Genomic DNA, 23,318 nt, shown 5'->3' on the forward strand with positions numbered 1-23,318 from the left:
ACGTTGTACTAAAAAAAAAATATAGCTCGCAGGATGCGTGTACGTTACAATTTTTGCGCGGAAAGATTTATAAAATTCAGATTTATAGGCGAAACTTTGCGCGAGAAAATGTTCCAGTACATTTTCCATTTATTCGTGTGGATCGTTCCGTAAATATAATTACTGTTTTTTTTTCTGGCGTGCATGAATTCTGAAAATAGCAATTTCGGAGTTTCGCGTTTCTATTTGCTATTTATTCAGGAATCGAGCGGGGTTCGGGAGCCTTTCGTAATCAATTGTTAATCGAAGTTCCGGGGTAACGCCGTTCGCGACGAGGCAAGAAATTCTGTTACTCCGACGCGTTGAACGAAGATGGACGGAAAGTTTCCGCTAAAATTACGCCGCAAAGCGGCAAGTTCCCCGACGAGCTCTCAGCTTTTGTCCATGACACATAGGTGGTCGGTACTCTATTCATCAACCCGCCGGAAGTATTGAAGTTGCGGTTTAACTATTCCACGGGGCGGGATTTAACTATTCTTGAGGTCAACTAAATAGTTTACGAAGGATGGAATTGGACCCCCGTGCTTTAACTGTCCGTAATGCGACTCAATTTTTCCCCCATAGTACGAACGATGCTCCGTCAAGGGTTGCTTTGTAAATTTCAATTATATCCCTAATGATCGTTAAACTCGTGAAAGTCACTTTAGGAACTTCTAAATTGCATAATACTTTTCAAAGTTCGGAATTTATCGGAGTCACGCCTTCGATGATCGACTCCCCCTAGTAACACCGGTAATCAAGACCTCGTTTGTGGCGGACGTCGAACAAAATGAAACATTTTTTTCATTCGATCGCTGCTATCGAGCATTTTATTTTCAGTTTCGCGAAAGCTATCTCGAAACTTCCGAACCGAAAACGGCCATCGCGATTGGCTCCGAACGATTCGACAAAAATTTTTATCCGGAATAAATTTCACGGTTTTCGAATGGAACCCCGTAATCGTCCAGTCTCGAGCAAACGATCGTTTTATATATTAGTTCTTGATACGAACGATCGATCGAGCGCGTTAAAGCTGTAAATTACGTTTCATTTTCTAGCAGATAAATTTCCGTGGGAGGGACGAATTGACGCGGGAAAAGGGGGTTAACCAAAGTTCAGATCGAATCGTCCGTGGGCATTTTTCTCGCAGAAATATGGAACGATGTTGCAGAACTCGACGTGGAACTTACTCGCGTATCAGCTTTTGGCCCGTAGTTGATTCACGCGGTGGAGCCGCGTCAGAAATCGTGGAAATCGATCGTCGATATCGCTGACGTATCTCGATTCGTGGGGGCCCCCTCATCCCCCCCTCCCTCCAACGATTGATTTGTCACCGCCGAGAGATGGTCCAACTTTTAACGAGTTTCCCAAGAATTTCGTTCGACGTAGGATCGGTTATTATTCGTGCTCGTGCCCGGCCCCGGAAATAGAATCTTCGACTTTTTCCGCTTCTCCGCGCGTGTCGTTCCCCGGCATCGCCTTAATATCCGCGAAAATTACTTTCCCTCGCGATTTTTCACGGAGTCGCTCGATCCTCCGCCAGCTAAACGTTCCAATAACTGGCCAGGACAGTGCGCGGGAACATAATATCCTTGCTCGAAAGAATCGTTTAAATTTCTGAAACATCTCTTTCGTATTTATTTCGCGAAGCGTTGATATTCGGTTTCTGTACCGCGTTAAAAAATCGGATGATTCGGGGCGGAACACGGTGCACAGCACGCTCCGCGGAGCTCGAAGTGAAATCGAGTCCGCGAGGTACACTGCTGCGCAAAAAGCGAACAATGGTTTTCAAATTTTCTTCCTGGCTGCAACGTTATTTGACGTTATTTGGTTTGATTGTTTCGAGGCATTTCCCATTTCGCGTCTCTTTCTCGCGAGGGAACGAAACAGGACGCTTTATAAATTATACTTTACGGGCGTCTGAAAAATTCATTGACCCCGCACGGTCGGTTGCTAACGAGGCGATTAACCGCGTGGCTCGAGCCGTGAATTTTTCGGCAAAGTCGGATCAGGGGGGAAAGAGTGGTGGGTACGCGGATAATTAGAGACGGTTCGGAATAAAGAGGAATAAGCAGAACTAGACTACTTTGCACTTTCGTAGGGAGCCGCTCCGGGGCTGTCATGTACAATAGTTCTCGTCGATATTGTCTCGACGACAAATTGCTCGGGGGGCTGATATCGATCGAAACCTTTTAAACTGCTGGAATTTTTTTTTCTCTCCCCCGCGACGCAGTCGAATGCATATGCATGCACCCTGCGAAGTCAACGTTAATAAAGATTAATTGCATCGATGGACGGATCCTCCCTGCATATCTTTTTTCCCGCCCTTTCCTTCCCGTCAACGCGATTTCAACGAGTCTTTTGACAACCCGCTCTTTAAACATACATTCGTTCACTCGATTTCGCGATACGAGCATTTTTTCTTCTTCCAATTCTCCCTCTCCTCTCTGGTACTTCCGCGTCGATCGATTTTATGTATGAAAATTCATTACGCCGCGGGCACGTTATAATCCGCTTTTGATTCGATTATTTCGATAATGGCTGTCGAGAATTAAAGACGATCGCGATTCGATATAACACGTCGGCGGATCATTAGCGCGGCACGTTAAACAGGATCGTCTGCGTTAATTGGCAAAACCCGTTCTCACGGTGTTCTGTTCCGAACCTTCGTACAGTTGGAAAATCATTCTTTTTCTTGCAAACTAAACCCACAAAATCTCGTTCGAAGTACGTGATAGCAATAAACTCATATGATATTCGATGTCGCAGCGATTTCCCTTTTTAAGCATTTTCAAGACTTAAGTATTTGCAGAACTTTCCGTTTTTTACGACTCGTTCATCCTTGTCGGAGTTCAACATTCTCTCAGAGCCCGTTTACAGTAAATGGCCACCATTTTGAACATTTGTGAAATACAGGTATTCTGCTTTCTCTCATATGTCGTTCGATGTCGCAGCAATTTCCCTTTTTTAAGTATTTTCCAAGACTTAAGTATTTGCAGAACTTTCCGTTTTTTACGACTCGTTCATCCTTGTCGGAGTTCAACATTCTCTCAGAGCCCGTTTACAGTAAATGGCCACCATTTTGAACATTTGTGAAATACAGGTATTCTTCTTTCTCCGCCCGTGATCTTGGATGACCTTCAATAATTATAGTTATTGTATTCCTGACTGTCATTACAGGTGTTTCAAAAAGGGTGATTCTATTTAAAAAAAGGTGACCTTCATTTCTTTAAAAAAAATGACATAGAGACAATAATATTTTTGGCATCGTGTGAGCCCCATTGTACCATTCAATTTTATCCTCAAGACATTTGACGTATTTTTAAAAATAACAAAGATATTTCAGGCGCAAATGTTAGGTAACTCACCCTGTATACATAGACTTCTTACAATCCTTAAAAATGAACTCTTACACGATACGTTGCTAATCTCACTATTCTAAGATCATTTTAACAATGTCTGTTGAGCCTGGAATCGACCTCCTTTGATTCACGGTCAACATGGGGTTCATGGCGGGGAAACATTTGTTTCTTCAATTCTCATTTCTACGCGCCAGCCCTACCACGAGCCTCCTAACTAACACCATGAGCCTCTAACTGCACATTTGGGGAAAGTTGACCTGCTCGTCGACAAACAGCTTTCCCCAACGTCCTCAAGCGACGTGACACGCACCCCCTTCCAAGCCCATCGTTGCAAGGGTGCTTGGAAGGTCTAGGATGGCGAGCATTCTTCAAATCAGTTCGTTACAAGTGTCGAACCAAACAGCATTATCACTTCTTTCTCACATCGTCAACCAAACACATCGTTCATCATTCTTAATCGTGTGTGTAGTGTCGCCTCCCACGTTCGCCACCAGAGGGATCGCGTTCTCACAAGCGCTCGATCTACCCCTCAGTTGCTATATATACATTCCTCGAACGACTTCCCAATATCTGTAAACGAAGTTTTTGAAACTTTCAACCCAAGGAAAACCACAATAACACATCCTCATGAACATTACAGACACTAACAAACATTTTAAGTGCAGATTACTACAGTCCAGGGTACTGCAGAAGAAACATGAGAACGAGATAAAAAACAAAAAACTGAAACTTCCCAATATTCCAGTCATCTAAGGCAGGGCCTTCTAGGAAGCCTTACTGATGAGTCTACTCCCCTCCTTTCCTTTTCTGTCCTCCTACGAAATTCTCTCGAATTCCCACCCACAGCAAAGCAGCGCCACATGTGCAAATAAACATTTACAAAACTCACACTAACCTCCATTCGAGATATTAATTTATTTCACAAAGACGCGAGCCTAATGTTGCATTGTAATCGAATCCAAATACCGCGATCCGCAACAATGTTCCAAAATCTCGATCATTTTTTTCGCGATCATCGGTAGAATCCAATTATCAGAACGAGCCCCGCGGCAGTTGTTTCTCTCGTAAGCGTAGTTTACTTCGTTTCTTTGAGGGCGAACGACGCCAATTCTAAAAAGGAAAGTTCCACGGATTCATGCGGGCGCCGTGCTCGCATACATTTGAAATGTTGCCGCAGCATTCTCTTCAAGATGATCATTGCCGCGCGCAAGAAGCTTGAATAGCCTTTCACGTGTTCCGAGGAGCAGCCACTTCTCGTTCTCGAGTGCGGATGTAAAACGTCCCTACAGCTCCGTAAGACGTCTACGGGTCAGAAGTTCCGTTGATAGTCTCGCCGCATATAATATTTATTACCCGCTCTAATTTCTTTCTAGCTTAAACTCGTTTCGAAATGCCTACGGTCTCGCTGTTGAAAACTCGGGTGTTTCTATGCTTTCAGCGAACCGGTTCGAAACTTCACGCAGGCATTATTATAATTATTCGTAGCAGACGTGGACAGATGGTACGTCCGGTCAGAGCGATTTTTATTCCGGTCTGACGCGGTTATTCGTTATTCGTCCGTTCGAGTCTAATTTCTTCCGTGCAATCTCGCGCGGATAAAGTACGCCCGAGGAAATGGCAATCCTGCGAGCACGATTATTACAGTTTCTTCCCTCGGATTGCATTTTAACGAGCCACTCGTATTAATTAATTTTTAGCCCCGTCTTGTTGTCGGATAACGTGCTTCTTGACCCCGCTCCGCAGAAAGGTTCTCTTGTTTGTACATCCCGCTTCAAAACGCGATACACCGGAAACATCCTAATAAGAACGAATTCTCGGGATCCCGGGGAACGTCTTGAACCGCCCCCGGGGAATCCACGACCATTTATCCTCGCGTTATTCGGTTCCGTGGTTTCCGAATGGCCTTTCAAACTCGTGAAAAAACTCGTTCCGAAACGAAAAAGAGGAGCGAGAAAACGTCGACGGAAAGAGCCTCGCCCGGAGACATAGTCGGATTTTTTCAAAAAATTTCGATATATTTTACGGGCCAATGGAAATTGGGGGAGAGAAAAATACGGAGGTAGATTATTTATTAAATTGGTTGTAGCATACAGTCACTTGCTGGTACAAACTCGGTAGAAATGGCGATTATTGTTGAACAAAAATGACTATGGTAGGAAGTATCAACCTCACACAGCTTAAGTTTCAAGTTTGGGGACACTACGTTGTTTGGTATTTGTTTAACAGCCATTGATAGTGAACGGTCTTAGTGAATTTGTAAATGTGGACAAAATTGATCATCGTTATGTGATAAAATATTTTCTATTGAAAGTTTCCAGTCCAATCGATGTTAAAATTGAGCTAGATTCTATTCTAGGGGAGTCTGTACCTTCATTTACAACAATAAAATATTGGGTGGCCAAAATATTGGGTTGGACAAGACGAACACTACAAGACCACACCGGAAATGGTGAAGAAAATCCACAAAACAGTATTGGACGATCGAAAGTGTATCGATTGAAAGTGTGTGAGTTTGCAGACATGGTAGACATTTCAAAAAGTGCTGTACAACGCATTATGACTGAAAATTTGGATATCAGAAAGCTGTGCGCAAGATGGATGCCGCGCTTGCTCGCAATGGAGCAAAAACAGCGTCCTCAGGATGCTTCAAATCGAGTGTTTGGCGATGTTTCACAGGAATAAAGCCGAGTTTTTTGCGTCCTGGATAAAACCTGGGTCTATTACTTCACACCTGAGTCGAAGGAACAGTCGAAACAATGGACAGTAAAGGGAGAACCAGTTCCGAAGAAGGCGAATACAGTTTCATCTGCTGGGAAGATCATGGCGTCAGTTTTTTGGAATCCGCGTGGAATAATTTTCATTGATTCACTTGAAAAAGGAAGAACAATCAATGGCGAGTATTATGCGAATTTTTTGCAGCGTTTGAGTGACAAAATCAAGGAAAAACGGCCGCATTTGGCGAAAAAGAAAGTGTTGTTTCACCAGTTCACACATCCGGTATCCCGATGGCCAAAATCCAGGAATTAAAGTTCGAATTGCTCCCTCACCGCGCCCTATTCGCCAGATTCAGCCCCCTCGGATTATTTTCTCTTTCGAAACTTGAAAAAAATCGGTGGTAAAAGATTTTCCAATAATGAAGAGGTGGAGTCTGCGGTTAGTGGCTATTTCGAGGAGCCCGATGGTTCTCACTATAAACAGGGTATCGAAGCTATTCAACACCGCTGAGAAAAGTGTACCTAGCTAAGAGGAGATTATGTTGAAAAATAAAGATATTTGTTCCCAAATTTCTTGTGTTTTTTTTTGCTAGGAACCCTCGTACAATCAACTTGAGAACAGAGAAACAAATGAAGATTTGACGCATAATGTTTCCTTTTCATCGATAAAGAATAACGTTTAATTTTTTATACTGTGAATAATTAATTTATTCTCGACCCAAATTCCCTGTCCCACAATTATACCGAGTACTTCTCACGACGCAACCTGTACGATTTTCAATGAGATTGACCGTGCATGGCGTTTCCAAAAGTGTACATCACCGATTAGAAATTATTTCGAGCACCCTGATCACCGATTTATGAGGGTAATTGTCAATTTGTCCACAGTGTGCAGCGAGAATCCAGGTCTGAGCGGTCGTTATCACGCCGGATTGTGGAGTGGAAAACGTTGGTCCTGCTGCCGGTTGTCAACACGCTCCGCGGAGGGTTGCGATACTTGCAGCTCCTGGTCCTCTAAGCCGTTAAACACAACGAACCCGTCCTCGACGTCCACTTCTAGCTTCACATCGGCACCCGGAACCACCATCGCCACCTCCACCACTGCCGCTATCACCGATCGACCGCAGACGACAAACTCCGAGGCCAATAACAATCCCATCGTTCACTCTCAGGCACGCTCGACAATCGGTTCGTACCACATCCCCTTTTATTCCATTCTCTTCGAACATTTTCATCGACTCACCATAACGTTCTGCGTGAATTTATTTATCGCGCCGGAGATTTCCGTCCCAAACTTCGGCGCTCGTTACGTACCCGCGAACGCCAGCGATTAGTCGACGACGCTAACGAAGCCCTTTCTTGCCCGTTTCCTGGCCATTAATTATATCTTTTTGTTTTTGTTCCCCGAGATCGCCGGACGGGTTAACGCCAGTCGCACTTAATTAATCCCGCGAGAGTAAACGTTGGAATTACCGCGAGCTTTGCGTCCAATCTTTGTCGTAGTTTCTTCCAGGCTTCCCCGCTGCGCCGTATTTTCGGCCCTTTAAACGTTCGCCGACTGTCGGCTTAATTCCAAGACAAACTTTCGGTTAGAAACGGCGCGGTTAAACTTCGAACGGTTCCAACGTGTTGCGTTCTCCGTACAGCGATGGCGTTCATTGTACCTTGTTCTTTATCCCGTCGTTGCGCGTTCACCCATTCGACATTTTAAATTTTATTTTTCCTGCCCCGTCATCGTGCATCGATCCGTTCTGCCTGTGATACTTTTTGTTTGCTCCGTGCGGTTCACAGATGGTTTAATTCGCGTTTCAACCCTATTATTCTCGGCACTGTGGGTGTTACAAAGGAAACGGTGTAATTCGAGGGAAACAAAGATATCAGAAATTCGTTCCACAGTCTGTCCAGAGTTTGATATCAGGGAATGATTAAAAACTGTCGCGTTATCTTCGACTCTGGAAGTTTCTACGGAAGAACGCGTCTCGTTAATGGCGGGGGCCCGACGATCGGACGTTTAAAAGAAACGCTCGCGTCGTTTTGGGGGTAGGCGAGGCGGAAAGTGGGACAGTTTAAAATACCGAAAAATGATGCTCGAACCGCGACGGTTTTTCGCGACGCGGTTTCGCAAACTTTCCGTCGTTTCCGTTGCGCGGAAAAATGCTCCCGAAGTCAAGCTTCCGTGATCTAAGAGAAAAGTTTCCATGACGATCGCGTCGATATTGCGCTCGCTTGGATACTGTCCTGTTTCCCGGTGAAAGCTTTTTCCCCTTTTTCTACCGTAACCTTGCCGCCAGGGACGTTAGCATTTCGACAGAATAGAAGCAAACACGCAAAAAGGGACGACAGACCGTGTTTTTGTCGGTTGCGACCAATTTATGGAATAACCGGAGCTTCGTTCCGCGTTCACGGTTTCGCGCGAAATTTGCTTCCCGAAACGCTGGGGAAAAAGGAACTCGTGAAATGATAATTTTACGTTTTAGCAATCGAATCACCAGTTATTTACGTTCTTTTTATTTTTAACTTGCTGGCTTTTGGTACGTCGGGAAGAAATTTTCAGAAACAACTCGGTTGTAGCCGTCTGAGGATTAAGAACACCGATGCAAGTAGAAATATCGAGTATTGGTCGGGCATGAACTTTCGACGTTAATCCCGTACGAACAGAATTTATTTTATATTTATATAGGGTGGTGGATAGTTCACAAATGTCACGAATCACCTGGAGCCAAAAGTGCAGTAAAATTAAAAAATTAATGAGTAATTTAAGTTACCGAATTCATCATTGCAAGTAGAAATATCGAGCATTGGTCGGACATGGTGCTCATTAAATAAATCGTCCTTCAATCTAGATGAATGTTATATTGTTAGGTTTAGTAATAAGTAAAATTGCGTTGTTTATAATTATACTGTAAATGGTATTTTACTAACTCCATTTAATTATGTTAAAGATCTTTGGTATTATCACAGACGAGGTATACGAGTAGAATTTATACCTTATGGAATTTCGTGGCTCGATCTGACTGTCATAAATCATGAATAATTACGAAAAAGTATTAAACAACATTACCGTAGAGTCTCAAACAAATTTATTAAAAATGAAATACAAATTTTAAAGAAAAATCGATAGAGTAGGTGGTGAAATTTTTCGACGAAGAAAAGAAATTTCAAATCGTTCTAAAAAAAATATTTTTAGCTAGGGGGGTGTATTACAATAATTTTTGGTCAATATACATACCCCAGAAATCCTACCCAATTTCGAGAAAAAAATTCGAGTAGATACTGAAATTTTTAGACGATATTAAAAAATTTCAAATCTTTCTAAAAAAAATTATTTTTAGCCAGAAGGGTTAATTTGAATCATTTTTGGTAAATAGACATACCCCCCAATTCTTACGCATTTTCGAGAAAAAAATTCATTTCTGAAAATATGATGCCCGACCAGACGTACATCTATTTCCCTTAAATTTCTCGGCGAAAAAAAATTTCAAATCGTTCTAAAAAAATTATTTTTAGCTAGAGGGGTTAATTTGAATCATTTTTGGTGAATAGTCATATCCCCGAAATCCTACGCACTTTCGAGAAAAAAAATTCTTCACCGAAAATGTTACGTGAGGCCAGAAATACTTTGGATGTAATTTCTACTCGTATACCTCGTCTTTGATATTACATTCTCTTCTGTTTTATCTTTCAATGGTCATATCTTTCATGCCCAACGATTATTCAATTGTTTCCTTTGTATGTAACATCAAAATATTTAAGAAATCACAGTCTATTCTATTCTGAAAGGTGTCCCACAACATTTGGATCTCAGAATTGTGTAACTAGAATGATTACACGTGCAAACCCTGTACACACACAAACAGATATAATTGAACAATCATTAGAAAGTCTAAAATTATCCTTGCAGCGTATTATAAATTAATTATCTTGCTAAAAATTTTATAATGATATCTACTATGTATAATTCACATTTCTTGTTTTTTTACATATCACATATTTTGTACTAAAGGATTTTCTTCCCGTCAATAAACGAATAATAAAACAAAAACTTACACACGAACATAATATTTATTTTACATTTACGTAGGTTGAGATATGGTTCGAGGTATTTAAAATTAATCGTGGTTAAACAAAGGTGCGGTCTCGCTTGTTTAATTTATAGGTAGAGGGCTGTAACGAGCTCGTCGGACGTTTAATCAAGTCGTTGCACTTTCGATTATCTCTTCCCGGAATTAAGGACGTGCTGTTGATTCGAAACGCGAGCGGTTCCGGGCTCTTTTGTTCCCCTCCGAAATAAAGCGGGACGACGATTTTCCAGGAAACGTTTCGCGAAATCGCTGGCGCAGGAATAATCGTACGCGAAAGACACGCGCCGCGTAGGATGCACGCGTATCCGCGACTTTCTATTTATCATTTTCCCTCTTTGTCGTTAAAAAGCACTTTTATTCGACGTTACTGGTTCCCAGGTTTTGTTTTTTACGCCGGAGAATGCGTTCGTTGCGAACGAAATGTCAAAAAAAAAAAAAAAAAAGACAAAAAACGGGACGTCGTTTCTTCGCGATGTTTTCTATCGATTAACAAACGAGAAACCAAACACGCGTGGGCTTTTCATTCATTTTACGCGGAACGTTAATTATCGAATGAGAATTGGAATGCGTGGGTGGGCAATTCGGTTCTCATTTCGGGCGTACATTGTTCGCTCCGTTAAAGATTCTCAATATTAAAATTAATTTATATTTAATCTTCTATTTTATTCGTACGCATTTGTATCTGCAAGAGATCGTTAATAACTCTACGTTATCCTTCCGAAAAACAATCGACCTGTGTATGTTTTTACCCTTTCATGATTCTCGATGCATGTTTTAAAAAATATCTGTTAAAAAAAAAGAATCATGGGGATCAGCTTTCTCGAAAACTATTATAGAAATAAAAAAACGAATGCAACTCGATGATGATAAAACTGCACAACTATTTTCAGGATCGTACAATTTTTTTTAACGACGAATTCCATGGTTTCTGTAACGTTCATCGCGGTGTTTCCAGCTGCATCAGATGTAACCGTTGTCTTCGAATTAATTCAAGTATATACTTGTTTGGAAGCTTAAGCAGCGTCTACCAGGTGGAATACACCGGCTCGATATCCAAGGAATAATTCATCCAATTACTTTCGTTGCTCGCCTTCTCAAACACGCGGTTTATTTGCGTGTAGCGGTAGCTCCATCTCAGAAGTTGGGGCAGTTTCTAGTACCGACGCTCCGCAGTTTGGTCTAACCAAATTATCATGGGATTTAGCGCATTTGGAAAGTTCGGCTACGTGTCGACGCATATCAGTCCTGAAATATTCATATCTAATAGTGGATACCCGGTATTTCGTCGGTGTATTGATTCCTCTCGCTCGATCCATAGTAATCAGGGGTGTTTTGACGCTTGGGCCACCCATACCAGCTGTTTACAAAATTCTGGTGTCAAAATTGATGGTGTGGCGCTGCTGGCTGAGGGTGGAATCTCGAGAGAATTTCGAAGGAGGGCAGAAAAGGAAAGGAGGGAGCTATCTCAGTCTTAAACGACTGGGATATTGAGAAGTTGTTCGAGGAATGTGAGAGCGCTTGTGAGAGCGCGAGCCCTCTGGTGGCGAGCATGGGAAGCAACGCCACAATGGATTAACTATTCCTAAATTCTACGTTTCTGGAATAAAGCAACGCGTCATAACCCAGTCTTCGAAATGTTCTAACAGAGTTGCATTAGCGTGGGTTGCACGCGAAATAATCGACCAGCATTGTTTGGAGAAAGAAGTTCGAACGTTTCGGGGGGGGAAGTTGGTTGAAGAGGGCCCCCGATGGAAAAAGTTGAAACGAATGCTCCTATTGCGAGTACCAGTTTTCGAGTATTTGACAAGCTTCTCCTCGTTCCGGTATTCCTTTCCCGGGAACTTTTCTTTTTTATGAGAGGCGAACGCATGGGAGCTCATAGGAAAGAGCAAAATTTATCGCCTCCACGAACCGATAGAAAAGATGGCTTTGCAGTTTTCAGCTCGAGGAGACAGTTGTTTGTTTCCCCCCAAAGACTCGCGAATTTTCATTGTTCTTGTGTGCACGAACTTCGTTGAGATTTTCTCAGCCAAGACTCACGCTGCACTTTAAATGGTAATCGATCCCTTTCGAACGTTGATTTACGGTATCGATCCGGGCATTTGCTCGAGTCTTATTCAATTTTCCTTGAACGGTCCCGAAGCTTATTTTACATCAGTGATATGTATTCACGGCGCAGTTATGGGCTCGATAAAGTATTCAGATCCCTGGCTAAATGGGCTAAGGCTTTATTTACATTGAGTTATTACGTCGTTCAAATGTAAATGGGGCGGAAATTTTATCCAAACCTCGACGCACAGTTTCGAGAGCCACCGTGAGCCTTTCAGGGACTTGTGCGTATCGTTCCTCCAGAGCTACGAAATTGTTCACCGAAATGATAATTTTTTGCAAAGCTTCGAAGCTGCTACATACAGAATATTCAGCCATCCCTAGGAAAAATTCTAATGAGAGATTCTAGACGTCAAAAGAAAATGAAAATTAAGAATATTAATTTCACGATTGAGGCTTCGTTAAAAAGTTAAAAAGTTATTAAAAAATTAAATTGAAAAGTTCCAAATCATTTTGGAAAAATTATTTCTATTTGCAGGGGGCAATTACAATTATTTTTGGTCGATAGAGGTACCCCCGAATTCCTACCCACTTTCTAGAAAAAAATTCGAGAAGGTGTGAAACTTTTCGACGAAAAAAAAATTACAAATCGTTCTAAAAAAACTATTTTTAGCTAGGGGGCTGTATTGCAATAATTGTTGGTCAATAGACATACCCCCAAAATCTTAACCAGTTTCGAGAAAAAAATTCGAGAATGTGTGAAATTTTTCGACAAAATTGAAACATTTCAAATCCTTCTGGAAAAATTATTTATATTTGCAGGGGTCAATTACAATTATTTTTGGTCAATAGAGGTACCCCCAAATTCCTACCCACTTTCTAGAAAAAAATTCGAGAAGGTGTGAAACTTTTCGACGAAAAAAAAAATTACAAATCGTTCTAAAAAAATTATTTTTAACCAGGAGGGTATATTACAATAATTTTTGATCGATAGACATACCCCCAAAATCTTAACCAGTTTCGAGAAAAAAATTCGAGAAAGTGTGAAATTTTTCGACAAAATTCAAAAATTTCAAATCCTCCTGGAAAAATTATTTTTATTTGCAGGGGTTAATTACAATCATTTTTGGTGAATAGACATACCCCGAAATCCTACTCATTTTCGAGAAAAAAATTCAATACGTGCGGAACTTAAAACGTTAATAACTTTTTAACGAAGCTTCCATCAATAAATTAATATTCTCGATTTTCGTTCTATTTTTGCCTCTAGAATCTCCCATTACAATTTTTCCAAGGGTTGGCAGAACACGCTGTAATTATTACGGAGCGTAAGACAAAGCCCCGCGATAGACAAAATTAAATTCGTGCTGTGACAGGCGTGTGGAGTGCTACAAATAAAGCCCGGGAAACAATGCGGAGCAAACAAATAATACATTATGCATGACTAATGACGTTCTTTGAATATTCATGCAAGCTCGTGTTTCATACGTTCGCGTACTACTTTATGACACATAAGTACATCCAGCTTCGGACGTGTGAGAAACGCGCTGCGAGACTCTGCTCGAAATGGATGAATTTCGCAGAAATTATTCAACGAGTCATCGATGCCTCGTCGGGCCCTCGAGTTATTATATTTTTCGTTTTATTCGAATTACACATACGGCCATAAGTCTGTCTCGTCCTTTATCCGATATAGATAACCGATTGGGTGGAATCGATATTCGGCAGTAACTCTTTAACCGTCCGGTATAAAACGCCGATAAGATTTTATGCAATCTAATAAACCTTTAAAGGGTCGCGATAGATTTCACGACGGGAGTATAAAATAACGGTATTGCTCTGTAATGGCGTCGACTCGGCGAAACGACGACCATTACTCCCTTTATTTCCTATCGAATTAAACGACATCGCGGAGGAAGAGTCTCACCGATTGCAATCATTTTCGAGCGTTGTAATTGCTGCGAAGCAAATAGAAACGCCCGTGAATCTGGCGTGGGATCGAAGATTTCGTTAAAATCGAGACGCAAAACCACAGAATCGAGCGCGTTAATATTCCTAACGTGGATGAGTTTGCACAAGCATCGCAAGATCCGCGTGAAACGCGAGCCCGGTGGAACAGGAGCGAACAGTTTGACGCGTTCCTGGTCAGAGTTTGCCGAGAGGCGTTCGCGATGTAAAAGCGTCCGTCTAATTGGCTACAGGTCGACGGGTCAGTACGCACCATATCACATTCCCGATTGAAACTCAAAGGTGGGGCTCGTCGATTCGTCGCCCGATATCAATTAAGTGGTGCGCGCGTCAAAAGTGCAACCGGGATACGAATTAACTTCGGGGAACACCTTTTTACCGGGAACTGTATCCCCCCCCCATCGAAGGAAGTAATACTAGAGTTTAATGAACATCGTACGAATCGATAATTGAAAGGGAGAAATTAATTCGTCGAAAAGGAGATTCTAATTTACGTACGCCGTTACTCTTGAACTTTCTTCGTGACCGGGGTTTCCGAGGTTTTCTTCAAAATTAAACAATGGCACGTTAATTGTTTATGCAAAATGCGTCGAAAACGTGGAACAAAGTTTGTTCGTACGATGCTTGGTTCTCGAGATAATCGAATGTACAGAAATGTCTGACCAATATTCGTTATTTCTACTTGCTATGGTATCTAAGTCTCACTGTAATATAAATATCATAACACTTGGTTAATCTTTAAGTTATTAGAAGTCCAAGAAATCTTTCTGAAAGTATTTTAAATATCAAATTTCGTTGGAGACACTTTTACACTGGAAAGCAAGTAGAAAAATCGAGCATTTGTCAGACGTGCTTGCTAAGACTATTAAAAGCTTGTTTCTATGGACTCTACGCTATCTAAAATCGAAGACAACGTCAACAGACACTGGATACGAGTTAAGATTAAGAAAATATATACAGGGTGACTCATTAGGAGCAACTTCAGTTGGAGTCAAAGAATTTTTTGGGGGCAGGAGAAACGAATCAACTGGAGAAGTTTCTTCTCTATCGAAGGTGACAGAAAATGTAGTTGAATTTCGTTGGAGACACTTTTACACTGGAAAGCAAGTAGAAAAATCGAGCATTGGTCAGACGTGCTTGCTAAGACTATTAAAAGCTTGTTTCTATGGACTCTACGCTACCTAAAATCGAGGACAACGTTAACAGGGAGTAGATACGAGTTAAGATTCAGAAAATATATACAGGGTAACTCATTAGGAGCAACTTCAGTTGGAGTCGAAGAATCTTTCGGGGGCTGGAGAAACGGATTAGAGAAGTTTCTTCTTTATCGAAGGGGACGGAGAATGTCGAATTTGGGGGATCGATCCGTGAAATAATTCGGAAGGAATTGGTGTTCGTGGGTGGGGCGAGTTTATCGAGAGGCTGATTCGCGCGAGCAATTATCCCGAAGGCTTTAAAGCAAACTCCTTTGGAACATTCGGACCCTAGGTATCATCCTAATTGATATCGAGCGCCTCGTAATCCATTAGCGGGTGGAGAGATGGCCTAGATCAAGGGATGCTTTGCCTCGGCCCCGTGCAACACTTCCTGCTTCTCGTATTTCCGCCGGCGCGGTCCGCGGCCGTACCAGCGACGAGATCTCCATGTTATATCCAGATTCACGGTACATTTCACGTGGCGCGAAATCGCGTTACTTTGTTCGTCGAGATTAACGGGACGTCGAGATAGCTGCATTCTCGAAAGATTGAAAACGTCGCGAGCTCTCACCGTACCGTGAAATCAACGATTCGTTAAAAATTATCATCGAAATTTAAATCGCGTCCAAGAGCGTGTCGATCCGAGATCTCGACGTATCGTGTTCTGACATCGGGGATCACTCGATAGCGGCGTCACGCGAAACGTAATCTGATTACGTTACCCACGATTGCTTCTACTAAATAATTGCACTGCAATTACGCGATAATTACACAGCAATTACCGCGTAATTGTTCAGTAATCAGAATCGTAAATCGTCAAACCGAATAATTGCCGTGTAATTACGATATAATTGCAGCGTAATTGCAATCCTATTATAATACTTCGTAGAAGTAATTGTACCAAGTATCGTACGATACTCGAAACATTATTCGCACTAGATTCGACGCTCGAAACTCACTAAACGATTATCAGTTTTTTGGGGAGGACACGCAGTTTGGCATTGATACGCGGTTCTGCAATATCGAAATCAGGCAATAACTTCTAATAATGCTCGTCGTCCAGCGAGCAATTATTTTTTTCTCACCGCACGCGGGTTAATGAAGCCGCGATCGATCGCCGCGACAATTAATTTTCTGCGTAACCAATATCGTAGGGAGAACGATGTATCCATAAACGATAGTGGAAGCCACGTTCCGTTATAAATTATAACGGCGTATCAGGGTTTCGCGATTGCTGCGGTCGCTTCCGTGGCGCGAGAAGCCCCGCGGTACCAACCGGGTATTGCATACATAAATGCATGCCTGTTCCGTCGGAAGACAATGCCCCGGCTGACGGCCAAGGAGCCGGAATTATTTCCGAAAAGTACTAATTAAATTACGGACGCGATCCGCGAGAGCTCGTCGCCGTTTCAATTTATTTGGACGGAGCCACAAAGAAGGATCCGCGTAGCCTCTGCGAAAGTACTGAGAACCATTTTCAGGAGTGCTCGAGAGAATCTTCAAAGGAAGAAGAGAGTCCAAGTATCGCGACGCGGGGTTAATCCTCATCGAGGGAATACGATATCATCTTTTAATATTGACCCTCTTCCCTCTATGCAATTAGTTCGTTTGCCCTCGACAAACCTTCGATGATCTCTGGATAGGTTCTCCACGGCTACCAGCGATTACGAGGAAGTGGGGACGCCGCTTTCTTTCGCAATTAACGCTTACGTCGATGAAATATTTATGCGATATCGCGTTGATCACGACGACCGCCTTTGACGGACGGGGATCGAGGTTTCGACGCTTTATTCTCTTTGTTCCCGGGAATCTCGTCACCATTAGCATACGTATCTCTAGGTCTCGGATCGGTGCACGGTTATTCATCGCGAGCTGCGACGACGGTGCCTTCGATCATAATTCACCGTCGGTCCCAGCAGAGTTTCGAGAACGGCTAAATAGAATTCGTCGAGTGGCCGGATCGGCATACGTAATTCGATTCAAGGATTAATGCCAGCTGCCAGTGTATTAAACGCTCTAGGAACTAATACCACCCCATTCAAATGGACCTTCCGGACACGCAACTTCCTCCATCCTATTATAGCGTTAGTTCCTTCAAACTTTTTTTTTCTAGCTCCACTTTGAAACGCGTTACGGACTTTAACGATCGAACGCCACGGTTCGACTTTAAACCGATTATCTAGCATAGCGAGAGCTACGTATTCCCTTTAACACGTTCACTGACAGACTTCTAGCGCTGCTTTCTCGTGAGAATCGTAGAAAAGGAGGGGGCGTCAGTAAGGCTTTCTAGCAGGCTGAGATATTGGGAAGTTGAGCGCTTGTGAGAACGCGATCCCTCTGGTGGCGAGCATGGGAGGCGACGCCACAGATCAAATAACATTCTACAAAAGTAAAATTTTGATTTTAGACCATCGTAAGCTGCATAACTATCTAAATTTATTTTCCTCAACGTCCCAACTCGAGAATGAATTTTTCTAGCATCGCGATGGTAAATCCCAGTGAAAGTGTTGAAAGCTAGTTTTCGAGGGCAACGTTCGACACTCAACTTTAACTCGAAATAGCAGAAGATCGATATTAAATCAGTTTCTACGAGGGATAAATGAAAAATGGAGTACGGAGGTGACCCCGAGGCGACGGTCGTCCGTATAATCCGATCAGAGCTGACACGGTTCCGTTATATTAACGCCGTGGATGCAATTAACGAGTTTGTTTGAGCCGGGCGAGGCGAGGCGAGGCACGACAGACGGGCCACCCACCGTGTACAGACCAGCGAAATTATAATGACTCTCGACGGTGCGGGACATCCTCTGCCCCCTTTTCTCGGGGCCCTCGTCCTTGACGGATGAATCGCGCCCGGGTGTTTGTCGAGCCGCGTCGTTAAACGCTCCGAGCCGAGCGAGAAATTCAAAGCAATTTTCGGGACGGCGACGCCGTCGATTGTTGCTGTTCGCTCGCGTGTCCGACCGTGGCGGGCAAACAAGCACACCCTTTGAAAAAAAAACATCCTCCACGAACTCCGTTTACCGTGTTAAACGCGACAAGGTCAGTTACAAACAGGAGACTCCGCCTGGAGCGTTTTTTAATGCGACTGTTGTGTCGAGGCGAAGGTTTCCGAAGCTTATATTGTAAAATACTATTAAAAATTGTTATGAAATCCACGATTAAAGGGTTAAGCACTAGAATATATGACAAACTAAGGTCCACTTCGATGAATTCCTTAGAAATTTGTCTGGATTAGACTCGAATGCGATGAAGACCGTGGTTAGTGCAGAATCTCAGTAGTGAAGACTGGCATAAGTCAGATGACTGAAATAAACGAGTAAAATACTATTAAATATTGTTATAAAATCCACGATTAAAGGGTTAAGCACTAGAATATCTCAAAATCTGAGACAATCGTGACTAGTACAGAGTCTCAGTAGTGAAGACTGATATAAGTCAGACAACGCTCGGTAGTTCGGTCATAACTATCGAATTAGTTCCTTACATTACAAAATACTATCAAAAATTGATATAAAACCCACAACTAAAAGGTTAAGCACTAGAATATCTCAAAAACTGAGACAATCGTGACTATTACAGGGTCTCAGTAGTGAAGACTGATATAAGTCAGACAACGCTCGGTAGTTCGGACATAACTTTCAAATTAGTTCCTTACATTACAAAATACTATCAAAAATCGTTATAAAACCCACAACTAAAAGGTTAAGCACTAGAATATCTCAAAAACTAAAAAAATCGTGACTAGTACAGAGTCTCGGTGGTGAAGACCGACATAAGTCAGACGGAGCTCCTAGAATTCGAAACGCACGAACTCCAAACCCTTTTCTCGAAATTGGTCTGGACTTATGGGAGATTTTGGGTAACAAGTGTCAGTCTCGAGGGTCGAACACCTGGCAGACAGGATGTTTGTGAAACTATTCCGGAAAGTTGTATGCATGGCCTCTTGCCACGCTTCGACGTGTCCGATGGGACACGATACCGCCAAAGAACAAGAACTGGAAATTGGTTGTCAGTGATCGTTCAATGCCCGAACGTTAAGCGCTTCAGAAGCTGTTAGGTTTCCGACACGGGCTCGTTCAGAAATCGGTTAACGAGTCTTGGAGAAGCAATTAGAGTTCCCATTCGCTCGGATAGTTTAGTCCGCGCGGGAGCAATTAGATTCGCAGACCGCGTTAGAAAATCAGCGGAAACGAACAGTCCCGTGCATTGTTGTTTGGTTACGTTTCAAACGGTGACGAATTATTTTTATTTCGTTTAGGTAAGGTTTTATATATACTGTTCGTAACTCGTCAGGGATAGGTACGTCTATGGCAGTAAGGATAAGTTTGGAGCGTGGCCCTCGGGCGCGAACATCTGCACCCACGCACGGTGCGTTTGCCTTTGGATTTCCCACTTGCTTTGAGCAACGCGTCGCGAGACATTTATAGATACACGGATAGATTGCCTTAGTAATCCATCGGTAAGCAGACCGTGCACATACACCTAGCATATCGATAAACACGAGTGTGTGTACGTTCGCAAATTACCTTCCGTCATTACGTGAAATCCTCGAAGCGGGGTTCCGCGATCGGTTAAAAATAAGTTGCATCTGGGTCGACATGATCCGCGAGCCACGGTCGTATCAAGTGGCCGTTTCGAGGAGGGTGGAGTGGAGCCCATTAGCTCCTCTTTCCGCGAAGTTATTGTCACGGTTCTCAGAAAGTTCGCGGGGGTTGGAGAAAAAGGGGGCGGCTTTCACGCGACCGGGGGTAGGGATTTGAAAGTTTTATCGACGAGACACGGGCACCACGGTTCCGGCCGGGGCAAAGGTGTCCTCACTTAAATCGCGCGGCGGCGTGTTTGCCCCTATCATTTCCAGAGGACCGTCTCATTTCAGACGTCTTTGAGTAGTTTTCCTTCTAGTCTGAAAACGGTTCTTCAAGAGGTCCTACCAGCGGCGTTACTGTGAGAGTTGTGTTCAGTGCCAAGCTAAGAGGAAGCAGGTCAGCTTAATAGGCTGCCAGGCACATAGCAGAACCGTTTTTCGTCGTGCGCCGCTTATTTACTCGTAAAATGCCGCTGTCCTCGATTTTCGAGCGCGACCGTCGGTTAATGATGGAAAATCGAGGAACACTTTTCGCCCCGAAAATTACGAGGAGCTCCAAAGAAAATACGACCGCCTTAATCGACCCGCTTTTGGCGTTTCCAACGCAAACGTCTCGACCCTATACCTTTAAACCAGCCCCTCGGTTATTCAAAACGATTATGGGAAACGATAACTACTATCGGTGAAAATGGCTCTAGCATATATCCTTTTCGGTATTCATACAAACGACTCGGTTAGACAGAGTGGCTGCTGAAATTTTTCGGCGAAAAAAAAAATTTCCAATCGTTCTAAAAAAATTATTTTTAGCTAGTGTGGTCAATTACAATCATTTTTGGTGAACAGACATACCTTTGAAATCCTACCCACTTCCGAGAAAAAAATTCGAGTAGGTGTGATATCTTTCGACAATATTAAAAGATTTCAAATCGTTCTAAAAAAATTATATTTAGCTAGAAGGGTCAATTACAATCATTTTTGGTTAATACATTTATCCCCGAAATCTTACACACTTTCGAGAAAAAAATTCATTACTGGAAATATAAAGTCTGACTATACGTACACCTATTTCCCTTAAATTTTCGGCGAAAAAAATATTTTCTCAAATCATCCCAAAAAAATTATTTCTAGCTGGAGGAGTCAATTACAATCATTTGTGATGGATATACATACACCCGGAATCCTAACCAATTTCGAGAAAAAAATTCGAGAAGGTGTGCAATTTTTCGACAAAATTAAAACATTTCAACTCGTTATAAAAAAATTATGCCTAGTTGCAGGGGTCAATTACAATAATTTTTGGTCAATAGACATAGCCCCGAATTCCTACGCGCTGTCGAGAAAAAAATTCGAGAAGGTCTGAAATTTTTCGACGAAATTAAAAATATTCAAATCGTTATAAAAAAATTATGCTTAGTTGCAGGGGCCAATTACAATAATTTTTGGCCAATATACATAGCCCCGAATTCCTACGCACTGTCGAGAAAAAAATTCGAGAAGGTCTGAAATTTTTCGACAAAATTAAAAGTATTCAAATCGTTATAAAAAAATTATGCTTAGTTGCAGGGGTCAATTACAGTCAGTTTTGGTGAATAGTCATAGCCCCGAATTCCTACGCACTTTTGAGAAAAAAATTCATTACTGAAAATATAATGTCTGACTATACGTGCATCTATTCCCCTTAAATTTTTCAGCGAAAAAAAATTTCAAATCGTTCTAAAAAAATTATTTTTAGCTAGGGCGGTTAATGAGAATTATTTTTGGTCAATAGACATATCCCCGATATCCTACCCATTTTCGAGAAAAAAAATCGTTTTTCGTAACTGTTTCGACCGAATCCCTTTAAATGGTTCTACCATACATCGTTTTGTAACGTTTTCTTCGTTTACTTTCAAAGTGTCGTGAACGGGACACTCATACCAGCAGTTAATAATAAATGATACATGGACTGTTAAAAAGACGATCGAAGGTTTATTATTTTTGACACTGTTTGGAATTGAAACAGCTATTAGAGGACAGTAGATTCAAATTGAAAAACAATTCCCAACCGGTGTAAAACCGACACAGAATCGAAATAGAATGGTCACCAGTCGGTATGCGTCACCTGTACACGATCGAGCAACGTGACATACGCGCGACAACGACGATTTATTATTTCACGAACGACACGATCGTACATTCGGCACGATTTCGCGTCGTCGCTTAATGTTTAATCGAGAGACAATTTTTCGGCGTCGATGTTGAAATTAATTACGGGGGAGGGTCACAGAGGAAGCGACGAGTCGTCGAAACGTCTCGTTAAAGCGCGGATGTTATAATTAATTAACGCGCGTTGAACGCGAAGCGGCGCGTACGCGTATCCAAAGTTGATAAAAACGGTATAAATTAAATGAAAAAAGAAAGAAAAAAGAGATGGCGACACCGAGTAGCAGGGTTACGCCTTGGCGTTCAGCGTCGGTTCGAACCAACGAGCGAACGAAATTTCGTGTAACGCGGCGAGCAAGAGAAAGTAGGGTGGTTTCGGTAAATAGCAAAGCCGGATAAAACGTTCCAGAAAAAGTTGTTCAGAAAGATGTCAAGGTACTTGTGAATGCGGAAAAACGGTGGCAAAATGTCACGCGTCGAACTGGGTCACGGGTGCACGCACAAAAGTCATAAATAACTCCTAATAACGCGTCCGCGGCTTAAAAACACAACGAGCACAATGGGAACGAACACACGACGATCCCCCCTGGAAAACGAGCTACCGGGGACGAACAAAGGAAACGTCTCGATTCGAATTTCGTATGGTTGGGGCGAGGAATATTAATTTACAGGCTCGAGACGCGATGCATAATTCTTCCGGATGGTAGTCGCGGTAGGACCGTGGAAATCTCGCGAACCTCGGCTGGAAACTCCTTAAACCTTAACGCGAATTCAACGTCGAGTCTTTATTATTCATGCCGGGGGGTACCTTAATCGCGTCTCGTCGTAGTTCCTTCGAGGCAAGTGTAAGCGGCTTTAACTTATTTGCCGAGGACTTAAAGAACGAGACGCATCTTAATTGCTGCTGGTCGGGCGCGAAGTCCTTTGCCCCGAAAAATAAATACGAAACGTTTTCAAAGGATTACGTTTACCTGACGGAGAAAACGGGGTCGAGTTTTTTTGGAGTTTTCTCTCTCTCGAGGGCATCGATGTTCTCGCGATTAAAATTCTAGTAAACATTTGTTGTTTCATAATTCGAGGGTTGCGTTTCATTTTGTTAGAAAGAGGGACGAATATTCTCAGACACTGGTCAAATGATCACCGTGATGTCGTCCATTGCGTTATTGCATGTCTATCGTATCGTTCCTGTATAATTCATT

The 23,318-nt window shown here is 42.5% G+C and overlaps 1 protein-coding gene across 2 annotated transcripts in view; it reads left to right on the forward strand.

Moving 5' to 3' along the window:
* The window catches only part of LOC122395853 (tyrosine-protein kinase Btk29A), a 159,342-nt gene that overhangs the window by 19,866 nt on the left and 116,158 nt on the right, over positions 1 to 23,318 (forward strand). For both annotated transcript variants that reach the window (XM_043393751.1, XM_043393750.1), the window contains exon 4: positions 6,983 to 7,282. In XM_043393751.1, the coding sequence (XP_043249686.1) occupies positions 6,983 to 7,282 (300 nt within the window). The remainder of the gene's footprint in view (positions 1 to 6,982; positions 7,283 to 23,318) is intronic.

Source organism: Colletes gigas, unplaced genomic scaffold, assembly GCF_013123115.1.
Source record: "Colletes gigas isolate AHSC1104 unplaced genomic scaffold, ASM1312311v1 Colletes_gigas_Sc00006, whole genome shotgun sequence".
Taxonomy (NCBI): Eukaryota; Metazoa; Arthropoda; class Insecta; order Hymenoptera; family Colletidae; genus Colletes; species Colletes gigas.